Here is a 12,536-nt window from a genome sequence, read left to right as displayed (position 1 = left end):
AAGTTGTTACAACTTGTTACAACTGTAACAACAAGTTGTTACAACTTGTTACAACTTGTAACAACTTGTGGATATTTTTTTCCGCCTGAGGACGACCGCTTGTGTTGCGATCGAAACGTCGTGATATATGTTTAATTTTTCTACCTTTCGTGAATTTACCGAAATAACCAAAGAGTGTAGCTCATATCATCACACGTGAGAATTTATAGTCGACAAATAATCTAAAAGCATGTTTCTAAATGTGGAGGGCAAAACTGGAGGAGCCCGGACAAAAATCGACGGGGAGAGATATCACGCAAACTCTGAATAGACTATAGACAACCGATAAACTAAACTAACACAGGCATCGTCAGGGTCCGGATCAAACCCACGACCTTCTGCATACGAGACAAGGGAGACAACATCTTTCCACCGAGAGACGTTCGTCCACCTTTCGACAATGGTGAAAAACAGTCAATGTGATTGTGGATCTTATAACATAGTTGTTTGCATATCACAGCAACCCAAGTAAGGAATCTGGTGATGATGACAGGCGCAATAAATCTCCACGATGTGGGTTATTTGTATTCATTAGTGTGTTCTTCATTAGAAGTAGAGTTGCCACGATGTAATGTTTCATTATACAACATAAAATATCACGATATGACAGTTATCGTGCTGTAAGTTTTCCCCAGACGTTTGCATCGTATTTCACGCGTTTTTATTGCATTGTTTTTAATGTGCTCTGCCGTTTCGTCGAGTACTAATAAATATTTCTTCTGAAACGTTCTTCAAACGCAGTTCACTAATCATTGCAATCTACGACGCTTATAACGGACACACCGCGAGGTTTGCAACAACGTGGTCTGAAATATCTGCGCATGGCCTCGGTACGCCCAAGTGACCTTGTCGGCCCAGGGTAGACTCGAATGGCTCTGGTAACAGCCTCGCATAATGACCCCGTTCAGTCCACGAAGTCTCCCGTACGTCTCGTTGCGTCCCCACACAAATGTACATTGTTGTTTGTGCTTTTTGTTGTGGTGCCATTTCTTAAATTGTTTGCTCACATTTGATTTTGCTTGGTAGTAGGGGTTTCATTTGATTGGTCGTGGCTGTATATGGGATTTGTTACTTGTATGTAGTTAATGTACAGCGTTGTGGGATGCTGTTAGCATGAATGACGCTATATAAAATGCAAGTATTTTGTCATTACTCTTCCCTTTACATTTACTATCTTTACTGACACTGTACGTAGGTTTCCTTTAAAGACCAGATACTTTCATATTCCCTCCTTAAATTTACAAAAATGTATTTGAAATTATATCACGTAAAGGACTATAATACCCCTACAAAATGTATTTACAGTAATTTACTGCGACAAGCACATGATACTTGCTAATAACATAATTACATCATACGCTGTACTCTTGCTCACTCCTTCGTAATAATCTATGTTCGGCATTTTCCACCCTTATTTGTACTTATCGACATTTTCTGTATTTTGCCCCGTGCGGAATTATTCTACTTACCCCCTCACCTTCACCCAATACCTTGAGTCATAGTTTTCATAGTTCATAGTTTCATTTATTTGGTATAGCTCTGTGAGCCATTTCGGCTCTTGAATCGGGCGCAACCACAACAAACAAAAAACCAAAAACATGAACAAGAAACCATCTTAAAGTGACTTTGTGCATGTGCAAACAGAAAATCCCGTCCATGTTCCACGTCAATAGTGTAATGCGCAGGATGTTATAAGGCGTTACGAGATTCCCCTGGGGTTTCCGGGCTTGGCGTCACTCTTGTCGTCCGGAACCAGAGACGAACAGAGAGTGGGGGCCAGGTTTTTTTTTCTTCCCCGGGCCCCCAGGCCCCTGAGAGCTGGCTGCATATATACGTCCTTGCGTAAATATGTTGCCAGCCAAATGTCCGACGTTGGCATGTGGATAGAACCGTTAGACCAGCAGGTCTGCAACCTGTGGCTCTGGACCCACACGCAGTGGGCTCTTTAACAACTGCTTCGTGACGTTATGTATGTATATATTCACATGCATGTATATATTCACATGCATTGCGGGGCTCTTGAAATATTGAGTTTTGTACTGAATTCGAACAAAAATTGCTGCTGTTATTTTGGTTTGCCGACCCCCTGCTGCGTTAGACCGACGTCGGCCCCAACATTGGCCCAAACGTTCCGGGTTGTCCTCACGGTCCCTCCGTTTGCGACTATTGTTGATCACACGCTTAATCTGTAGCTTGTCCAAATACCTTGTTTTTTTTTAGGTCTATACACTTAAAACGTGGGTTTCCTACGCGAGAAGTCGCATGCATCACGATCCACAACAAACGTAATCTCCCATCAAGACGCTTCGGCACCAAAACGAGTCACAGCAGTGTCCGCTACTGAACACTTTAGAGGTGGAAACGCAACACTTTCAGCAAGCGGCAAGATAATAGATACAGCCAATGACAGATTGAGAGAGTCTCTGGAGCGGTGTTTCTCAAACTTGTTTTGGTCCACGGATCATTCAACCGATGCGAACATTTCCGTGGGCCACCCAGCCAGCCCACCTCTGGTGAGGAAACGCATTCACTTATCTCTCAATACCGGTAATACAAAGTTACAAACATTAATGGAATATTTTTTTGTTTATGCAGCTTTTGAGTATTTGTTTTAGCTCTTAGAATTAGGGAAGTTTCATCAGGGTAGTTTACCAAACTTCGTTTTCAAAATAAATGAGTAAAATATTGAGTCTTGTCCGAAACGAAAGGTATAAACATATTCATTATTGTCCAGATCGACCTGCGTTTGCATCGGAGTCACCGCGGACAACGTGATGGTTACCGGGGACCACAATTTGAGAACCACCGCTCTAGGCAAAACGGAGCAAAACTGATATCTCTAAACCACTTGAAGTTAAAAAACTACCCTTTAATACAGGCACCACTGGTTGAATCGCTATAATCCTCGACAAAAACATCGGGGTTAGGATCGGCACCGTCCACACAGTGAAACAACTATTAGCACCGGTTTAAGGACAAAATTGTCACTCATCAGCTCAGGTGTACAGCGAACTTTGCATGCAGCTGTAGCACTTGGCTCACCGCGTGGCAGCTGCTGCCTCGTCTTGAGGAGTTCTGCCTTCGACGGCGAGTGAATACTGTGTGGGTTGGCGCCTTTACTACAAGACTACATGAGTATTATATATAGATTTTTTTCTTTGAACCTATCTATGTGACTTTACCGAAAGACCCAAAGAATCTTAATTCCCGAAGTCGCGAAAGCTTTAAGTCAAGATTTACATGAGTATTATTATTTCTTCGAAATTGTTTTGAGACGATTAACATTTTAAAAAAAGTATCCAGGCCCACATTACAAAGAACTGGGAATGACACATTCTTCGGAAATTGGTAAGTTCACGACGGGTACTTAAGGTACAAGTCAGCTGACGAAGCAGTCTCGATTTACCAGCTCCTTTTAGCTGAAGCTCAAAGCAGTTTGAGCGCAACGTCGTATATTATATAACAGTCCATATAAAAATATATACTAAATCTTTGATCTTCTTTGGTTCTTTCGGTAAAGTCACGTAGAATGAGAATAAAATAATAAATTAATAAAATAACAATTTAATTCCCACGACGTTTCGGCCACAACACAAGTGGCCTGGGCCACTTGAGAATTTTATTGTGTTATTTTATTAATTTATTATTTTATTCTCATTCTATGTGACTTTACCGAAAGAACCAAAGAAGATGAATCCTTGCAGTCACGAAAGCTTTAAATCGAAATTTAAATCTTTTATATTTTACCAGATAATGCCCACTGAGCTATTTAGTTATTTTTCAGGAGTGACTTCGCCACAAATGATAGCTCAACGAAATGGCTCATCACGTCGACATTTACATAAGCCAAGTACTCTAAACGCATGCTTCTAAATGTGGAGGGGAAAAACTGAAGAACCTGGAGGAAAAAAAAACTACGCGACCACGGGGAGAGAGGAACACGCAAACTTCAAATATACAGCAGCAGCAGGCATCGTCAGGGTCGTGATCGAACCCACGACCTCCTGCATATCAGGCGAGGTAGTCAACATCTCCTAGCCACCGCGGCACCCCGCTCGCGACCGGTCCAGTCGGAGCTTTATCGGTCAGAATTTGATCAAAACGTCGGCACGGATAATATAATTTCTTTGTAAACATGACAATCTTGCTTGGTGGTGGAGGTCTCATGGCAAGGCAAAAAAATTAGCACGTGGCAGAACCCAAAAGAAACGGTAAAAATCCCTCCTTAACGGCGGTAAATGGTTCCACAAAACCGGTCGCTAAGTGATCTGGTCGTTAAGCGAGTATAGGAAATGCACGTTCAAGGCTTAATTTGTTCCGATTGCATCGAAAGTTACATTTTTTTTCCACTACCATACACTACACCATACACACCACATTGGGCTCTATGGAGGCCTGTCGTTTCGCGATTAGTCGTTAATCGGGGTGGCCGTTAAGAGGGGTTCAAGTGTCCAGTAATACCTCCTATTTACGTCTCCTCACTTTTACGTCGTTGGCAGCATCGTCGTACATTCTCGTTATCCGTCGCGTCCCCAGCCTTCGCCTCCACCACCGCCTACCCTGTAAACCGCTTCCCACTCGCGCCGTTTCGATATCCGTTGCCGCACATTTTCTCCGGAACGCATCCCCGACGTAAAGTGGGGGTTTGCCCGTATATCCCTGCCCCAGGATAGATTCCCCCCGTGCCGTAAATTTGCCGCGGTCCCTAACTCTGACAATCGGCGGCTGGTGACAGGGACCACGCGTTTCTCTGGCGCTGTTCCTCTCTGACAGCAGCAGCAACAGTAGTAGTAGCAACAGTAGTAGCAGCAGCAACAGCAACAGTAGTAGTAGCAACAGTAGCAGCAACAGCAGCAGCAACAGCAGTAGTAGCAGCAACAGCAGCAGTAGCAGCAGCAACAGTAGCAGCAGCAGCAGTAGTAGCAGCAACAGTAGCAGCAACAACAGCAGCAACAACAGCAGCAGCAACAGCAGCAGTAGCAGCAACAGCAGTAGCAACAGCAGCAGTAGCAACAGCAGCAGCAGCAACAGCAACAGCAGCAATAGCAGCAACAACAGCAGCAACAGCAGTAACAACATAGCAGCAGCAGTAGCAACAGCAACAGTAGCAACAGCAGCAGCAGTAACAGCAGCAGTAGCAGCAGTAGTAGCAGCAGCAACAGCAGTAGCAGCAGCAACAGCAGCAGTAGCAACAGCAGCAGTAGCAGCAACAGTAGCAGTAGCAACAGTAGCAGCAGCAACAGCAGCAGTAGCAGCAGCAACAGCAGCAGTAGCAGCAACAGTAGCAACAGCAGCAACAGCAGCAGTAGCAACAGCAGCAGTAGCAACAGCAACAGTAGCAGTAGCAACAGCAGCAGTAGCAGCAGCAACAGTAGCAACAGTAACAGCAGCAGTAGCAGCAGTAGCAACAGCAGCAGCAGCAACCGCAGCAGAAACAAGAAACAGCAGCAACATAAACAACGGCAGCAGTAACAGCAGCAACAGGAACAGCAGCAGTGTCAGTAGCAACAGCAGCAGTGTCAGTAACAACAGCAGAAAACCCGCAGCAACAACAGGAACAACAGCAGCAACAGCAGCAACACCAGCAGTGTCAGCAACAAACCAACAGCAGCAGTAGAAACAGCAACATAATAGCATTACCTTCGATTAGCAGCAGTTGGCTACGTGCGGTGTGAAAGAAGTTCAACGCATCAGGGTCTTCTACACGGCCATTGGCTGTTTTGTTTAAAATTAGGGTCTGTGTTGAAGGCAAAAGTAGCCCCTATTTATTATCACATTATTTTTCTGGATTATAAGACGTTCCGGAAAGTAAGACGCACCTCATGTAAGTTGTGCCTAGGGTCACAGTTCAATTTACACAGATGATGACACACCCGCCCATCTACCGGATTATAAGACGCAACCCCTTCCCCAACTTCTTTAGAATGCAGGGGCCGTGCTGGGTTGGGTGCGTCTTATAATCCGGAGAGCAGCGAGAAAGTGCCGTATACTTATTAATATCGTTTAATATCGTAATCATGTTCACCTACATGATATAAATATCCACGATATGGCGATTGTTGTGATATCAAAATAGCTGTCTAAACTGTATGTTGCGATGATTTTTTTTTAATGCTGTAGTGTCGTTTCGTGCTTTTGCTTGTGCGACCAGTCTCGCACATTGCACATCGCTTTAATGTCCTTCAACTGCACTTCACGTGGCATTAATTTCACTCAACATTCGGGTCACTCAACTTGATGTCTTCGATTTTTGGTCACCGTCTGCCGGGTGGTTGACCTGGGGGATCACCTTAATTCAGCTGTTGTGGACGGGAAAGGAAGCAGCTCTTAAGAGATGTAAGAGACTGAAGAGCTGGTCGGTCCAGTTATTTAAGTGATTAATTACTCTACCGAGTATCGGTTCGATTACTCGACTAAATGGATGACACAAAAACAGTTGGGGGGGGGGGGGAAGTAAAACTTCTGTTTCAATGTGCGCCAGTGGATGTACGTTGAACTTCTTTCGCACCGCATGTAGCCAACCGAGCTTATCGGAGGTTTCGGAGGAAGGACAACAAACTAAACACAAAAATCAGTTCTAAATAAATGAGTTTTCAATTTAGGTTTAAACGTGCATAGCTCCAGCGGTTTCCTAATATCATTCCAGACAGTCGCAGAAGCGCACCTGAAAGCATGTGATGCGTTGACCATCTTTGTTCGATGGTTAAGCCAAAAGCCACTGAGAGGATGGCCGTGAGAGTTCGCGTGATGGTTCATGCTCCTTGACAAGATCATTCGTGGCAAGCGTTTTGTGTGTAATGAGTGCGACCTTATGATGTATTAGCTCGGCAACCGAAAGCCAGCGCAGCTCGGCGAGCATTGAATGGACATGGTCGGATCTTGCAGTACCTGTCACGACATGTGCCAAAGAATTTTCTACACGCTTCAGCTTGGTCATGTAAAGGATAGGAGGTAATGGGGTGCTTGGTGATGTCATTGGCATAATCAGCTGTGTCATGCTGAACCTCGCTTTGTTGGGGGTTTCCCACCTTTGGGAGACAGGATGTTGAGGGCGACCAACATTTTCAAGGGACCAGGATAATCGACCACAAAAAGTCATTGGTTCTAATTTATAATAAACGGATCGACCTAATTGACCAATTGTCCCGGCCCTACTGAAACCAAACATTACTCTTTTTTGCAGTGAGACATTTCCTGATGTAGCAATTGATGAACGGATGACATCAAACACAAAATATACAATTTACTTTTATATATTCTAACTCGAAATTTGTTCAATGAGCTTTCTATTTATCCCATCAAGATGGCGTGCGCGGTGGCCACCCCGGTGCTGGAGCCTAGCGGGGACTTCCCGGCGTGGCTGGAGGCGCAGGGCGTGAACGCGGAGGTGGCCCGGGCCATGGACTCGGAGCTGGGCATCCGGGACTACGGGGTTCTGCGCGCCTGCGTCGGGGATGGCCTCGTGCGGGCCGAGCTGCTGGCCACGGCGCGCGACCGCCTGCCCTTCGGCTTCTACGCCGTGCTGCGGCAGGTGGTGAAGGCCCTGCGGGGTGCCGAGCCCCACGATGCTGGGATTCCGCGCTGGGACGACGCAGCTTCCTTTCCCGGCGACGTGACGCTGGGAGGCCTGGTGGAGGTGCTGCTCGCGCTGTTCAGCGGCTTGAGCCGGGAGCTGCTGTTGTCCGTGCAGAGGCTGGATGGTTCTAGAGCGTGCGCTGGGGACTCCACTTTAGCCACTCTTGAAAACAACGTGATACTTGACATCGATGATAATGCAGTGAACGGTAAAGTTTGATTCTTTTCGCTGAGCTTGTTTCAAAGCGTCCGATATTTTTTAAGCAGATTGACAAGTACCGTTTTACTATTGTGGATTCAACAAGAAATCCACAAGGTCTTTATCAACACTGAATGTTACAATATTTAGCTTTCATAGCAGTGTGATATTTAGAGTGTAAACCTGATGTGGTGCTTGTTCGTTTAAGCAGAAAAAGTTGGGAAGGACTTTGGAAGCAGTGGAGACGACAGCCCCAAGGAAACATTGCATGCAATAAAGACAGAGGCCCTGGAAGGTACATGAGGATTATCGAGCACATTTCAACACTTAACCTTATCAACCAAACTATAACAGTGATATCAGATCCTTCGCTTACTATGTGTGATGAATAAATGAATGTGTTTAAGAGTATTTGGCTGCTATGAATTTCAACATCACGATAAGCACACTTTGTTGCGCTATCGTTTGTGGCCTGGTCGCTTCTGGAAAGGAGCTACATAATTGAGTGGGCCTTAGCTGGTAAAATAGTTTAATCGTTTTTTTAAAATAGTTTGTATCCATGATGCGCAATGGCTGGGAGATCCACAAATTCGTAGATAAATTGTATGACACTGATAAAGATAAACTAGGCCAGGGGTCGGCCACCAAAAAACAAGAAGAGCCATTTTTTTCGAATTCAATAAAAAACTGAATATTTCAATAGTCGCAGTGCATGTTAATGTGAGACGGTGGTCCTTAATAAATAATGTCACGAAGCAATCCTTAAAGAGCCGCAGGTTGCAGACCCCTGAACTAGACGATTAGAAATATCATGCCTGTATCGTAACAACTGAAAAATCGATGCCTGCTGGATCACTAATCTTTTTCTTTTATTTTTTCACATAGATATTAACGACGTGGACAGGCATTCAGACTTCATCGTGAAAGATGTGGTCTCACTCAAAGGCATGGCATTGGACCGTGCGAACGCTTCCAAAGTTGGCACATCTTCACATAAGCAGCAGCACATGGGAGGTAAAATGCAACGCAACTCCGAAACTGAAGAGAGATCTCTGCGTGTTGCGTACCCACCAATGCCAGCAAAGACGCTGCACATTCCCGAGGAGCAGGCGATAATGATCGGGAACGAAGGTCTGTCGAACAAGGAACACGATTACATTCTTGATGACCACGATCTTGAAGAACAGCAGCTTTGTAGAAAAGGGTCTCTAATTTCGAGCTCCCCAAAAGTGAACAAACCCGTAGTGGAGAAGCCCTACCAGTGCCCCGTGTGCAAAAGGAGCTTTGCGAAGCTTTCCTACTTAAAGTGCCACCAGCGTATACACACGGGAGAGAAGCCCTTCCGCTGCAAGATGTGCAGCCAGTCGTTCGTGCAAGCCTCCAACTTAAAGACTCACGTTCGCACACACACAGGGGAGAGGCCGTACCAGTGCAAGATATGTTATCGGAGATTCTCGCGCAGTCATCATTTAAAAACTCACCAGTACACTCACATGGGATGAAAAGCCACATAATGAAGTCAAGTGCTTAATTTCGGCCAAAAAAAATCGGGATCGCCGTTTTCCAGGAATAATTTTGGCTCGCCCCATATTACATCTCACCTTTTTTGTTCATGATACTGCGGTGGTGTGTGCGGTGGTGTGCAAAAATGTGCTTGAATAGTGTTTTAGGTTAACCAGATGTGCTTACAGATATAACGTAAATGTAACTTCCTTATTTGATTATAGGGTCCGATAATATGAGATTGTTATTGAGAGGCATATCTTGTTCTCTAGTGGTAGTGCCTTACACTGATGATCACTACTGCAAGCCAACCTAGCAGCGTTCTGGAAAATATCGATCGAGATGTTAAGTCCTGCATGTCGTGTTAGTTTTTATCAAGTGCAAAGCCATTTCAATAAGGAAAAAGACTTAGTTATTTTGTAATGATTATTTTGTGTTAATATTAACCACTAGCCTTTTGCCCATCCAAGGACGGGTGTATTTCTGTAAATCTGAAACTTGGAACCGAAAAGCAGACTGCGACGTGACGTGATATTCATTGCATCAATGCGTGTGCAATGTGTAAGGCCACGGTGACACAGACTTATTTCATTTTAAAAGTTATAATCCCTTTTTCATCATGTCCTTTTTACTTCTATGTCTCAATAGCGTTACGGAGATCGTGTGACGTGAGGGTTCTGCCTTTGTAGTGAGGGTTGGAAGTTGACACTGAGGAGGGGGGAGGAGGTGCCTCGCCCCCCCATGTGGGGTGACGTCACCAGCTAATTATTAATAGGGGGGGGGGTGTCCATTTGGAGGATGTCACCTGTTCATGATTGTTAATGAGGGGGGCTGTTCGATGTGGAGTGAGTTCACCTGCTCATGATTATTAATGAGGGGGGGGTGCTCCATGTGGAGTGACGTCACCCGCTCATGATTATTAATGAGGGGGGCTGGCCGACGTGGAGTGACCTCTTGCGCGGGACACACAGACATTCTTGGCTCATCAGAGTAGTAAATGTCTGGGTTGCCCTAAGAATATCGGAGTGAATGGGGCATGACCCTGGTCATCATGTGCAATATATTTCAGATGTAATACATGCGAATAGCAGTGCCCTTGTACAGCTGCACATGAGGAGGGTGGTAACTGATTCTTAATGCATTGGCCTTTGAGGGTGGAAAGACACGTGACATTCATTGAAGAATGAAGCTGTATGGGCAACAGCACTTGCATGTTATTCTTAATAAACCTTTCAAAATGAACATTGGCCAGAATTGAAACATCTGCCCTAAAATTTTGATTTAAAGCTTTCGTGACTGCAGAGATTCATATTCTTGGTTCTTTCGGTAAAGTCACGTAGAAGAAGGGAACAATTAAATAATAAGAAATATATATAAAAATAAATTTTTAAAATTTTCTTGCTGTGGTTTTCATACCTGATGATTGCTTGTTTTGCAGTCGAAATGTCGTGAGAATTTTATTGTTATATATATTTATTATTTTATTGTTTATCTTCTACGTGACTTTACCGAAATAACCAAGAATATCATCTGCCCTGCCACTCTTCTCCACAATCATAAACATGATTTAATCCATCATCATTAGACGTCATTTGCCAGTACCAAAATATAATAATAGGGTTTTTCCCCTTTTTTCTGGCAACAAAACTGAAACCTTTGTACAAGGATTCATGTCTGCATTAACCGCAATACCTGCAGTCAAAATGCAAACAAAAAAGCATACTATGATAATATATGCATTGTCCTTGAAACTGATTGGTCCACACAGATGGCATCATCTGGTCGAGCACCAATTGGGTCGAGGCTCAAAAGAAAGCCGTCCCTTGGTGTGGACCAATCAGTTTCAAGGACAATGCATATATTATCACAGTATGTTTTTTTGTTTGCATTTTGACTGCAGGTATTGTGGTTAATGCAGACATGAATCTTTGTTAAAAGGTTTCAGTTTTGTTGCCAGAAAAAAGGGGGAAAACCCTATTATTATGTGATTGAATCCATTTCAGTCATTTGTAAAGGTCCTCACGATCCAAGCAGTGACATCTATGTGGCTACTTTGTCGTATACTCCTTCAGAGGAACAAAACAACCAACATCTTGTTACTTCAATGTGCAGTTGTGCTCGGGCATCGACGTTTTTGGTCACTTGATACTTCCCGCTGTCATTTTCTCTGAATTATAAGACATATTTTCCCTGTATCTTAAAGCAAAGCTTTGGGGCGTGTTTAATAATCCAGTAGGTTTGTGTATGATGAATCACGATTGTATACGTATGTAGTGGAATAGCGCTGGCTGCTGTCTACAAAGTGTAACTACAAGATACAGCAGTACACAGGTCGAGAGACGACAGTTTATATGGGGGATAAAACATCTAGGCAAAGTTCATGGATGGGGCCATCTGGAAGCCCCGGGAACCTGCTGGTAGGTTCCAGAAGGGGGGCGTGGTGAGGGCGGAGCATGGCCACACCCGGAGGATAAGAGGAGGCCCTGAGCGAGAGCTCGGGGCTGTTGCTGCAAGTGGACCCCCTGGCCGAGCTGCTGTTCGTCACCACCATCGCCGCCGTCTTCACCATCACTGGGTGCCACGTGCTAGGCAGCCTGCCAACTGTTTAGTTAGATAGTGCCGCCGACAATAGACAGTTGTGTGTGTACAGATTTAGATAATAGTGTGCACCCCCGTAGAGGGTGTATAGTCCCCATTGTGAGTAAAGAATAAAGAGGTGTCTCCAAGTATTTTACTGTCTCCGATCTGCGTCACTGCATGTATATTAACACATGGCTGCATCTTTCCGCAGGACCTTATAATCCATGCCCCATTCATTCCAGCTTTTTAAAAAATATAAATCACCCACATTGTACTGACTTAGGTTACAGAGTTATTAAAAGTTTATTTACAATACAGTAAAACCTTGGATTACGAGCATAATTCGTTCCGGAAACGTGTTTGTAATCGAAAGCACTCGTATATCAGTTGTGATCACGTGATGCTCAGCAGACAAAGCGTATACGTACTACTCGTATTGCAAGACCTCGCTCGTTTATCAAATTAATATTTATTTTAAAAAAAATTATCGTCTTGCAAAACACTCGCAGATCAAGTTACTCGCAATCCAAGGTTTTACTGTACTTTATTTCAATTCCTTTGTGCTCATGAATGACTATGGTATGTAAAAATTGCAAAGACATTTTATATGTGAATAAAATAGTAATGTCTAAAATGAGTT

At 44.2% G+C, this 12,536-nt stretch overlaps 2 protein-coding genes across 3 annotated transcripts in view; both read left to right on the top strand.

Annotated features, from left to right (window-relative positions):
- The window catches only part of LOC116941577 (uncharacterized), a 52,045-nt gene that overhangs the window by 10,454 nt on the left and 29,055 nt on the right, over nt 1-12,536 (top strand). The window lies entirely within an intron of this gene.
- LOC116942943 (uncharacterized) lies at nt 4,567-12,530 on the top strand. 2 transcript variants are annotated; one of them, XM_032955432.2, is made up of 4 exons: nt 4,567-5,863; nt 7,343-7,823; nt 8,022-8,108; nt 8,699-12,530. In XM_032955432.2, exons 2-4 carry the CDS (start codon nt 7,343-7,345, stop codon nt 9,313-9,315), a joined length of 1,185 nt encoding a protein of 394 aa, XP_032811323.2. In that variant the 5' UTR covers nt 4,567-5,863; the 3' UTR covers nt 9,316-12,530. The 2 variants fall into 2 exon arrangements, with proteins under 2 accessions (XP_032811323.2, XP_032811341.2); XM_032955450.2 differs by having other exon boundaries at nt 4,572-5,863; nt 8,025-8,108.

The sequence above is a fragment of the Petromyzon marinus genome, chromosome 1, assembly GCF_048934315.1.
Source record: "Petromyzon marinus isolate PM22_M1 ecotype Great Lakes invasive population chromosome 1, UKy_Petmar_22M1.pri1.0, whole genome shotgun sequence".
NCBI lineage: Eukaryota > Metazoa > Chordata > Hyperoartia > Petromyzontiformes > Petromyzontidae > Petromyzon > Petromyzon marinus.
This window is presented reverse-complemented; position numbering and strand designations above follow the sequence as displayed.

What these genes read in the sequence shown, in the direction of transcription:
- LOC116942943 (XM_032955432.2), top strand. Translation starts at nt 7,343, where the DNA reads ATGGCGTGCGCGGTGGCCACCCCGGTGCTGGAGCCTAGCGGGGACTTC. An exon ending in CGATGATAATGCAGTGAACG is followed by an intron (nt 7,824 to 8,021) that starts GTAAAGTTTGAT and finishes TGTTCGTTTAAG; the next exon opens with CAGAAAAAGTTGGGAAGGAC. An exon ending in AAAGACAGAGGCCCTGGAAG is followed by an intron (nt 8,109 to 8,698) that starts GTACATGAGGAT and finishes TTTTTCACATAG; the next exon opens with ATATTAACGACGTGGACAGG.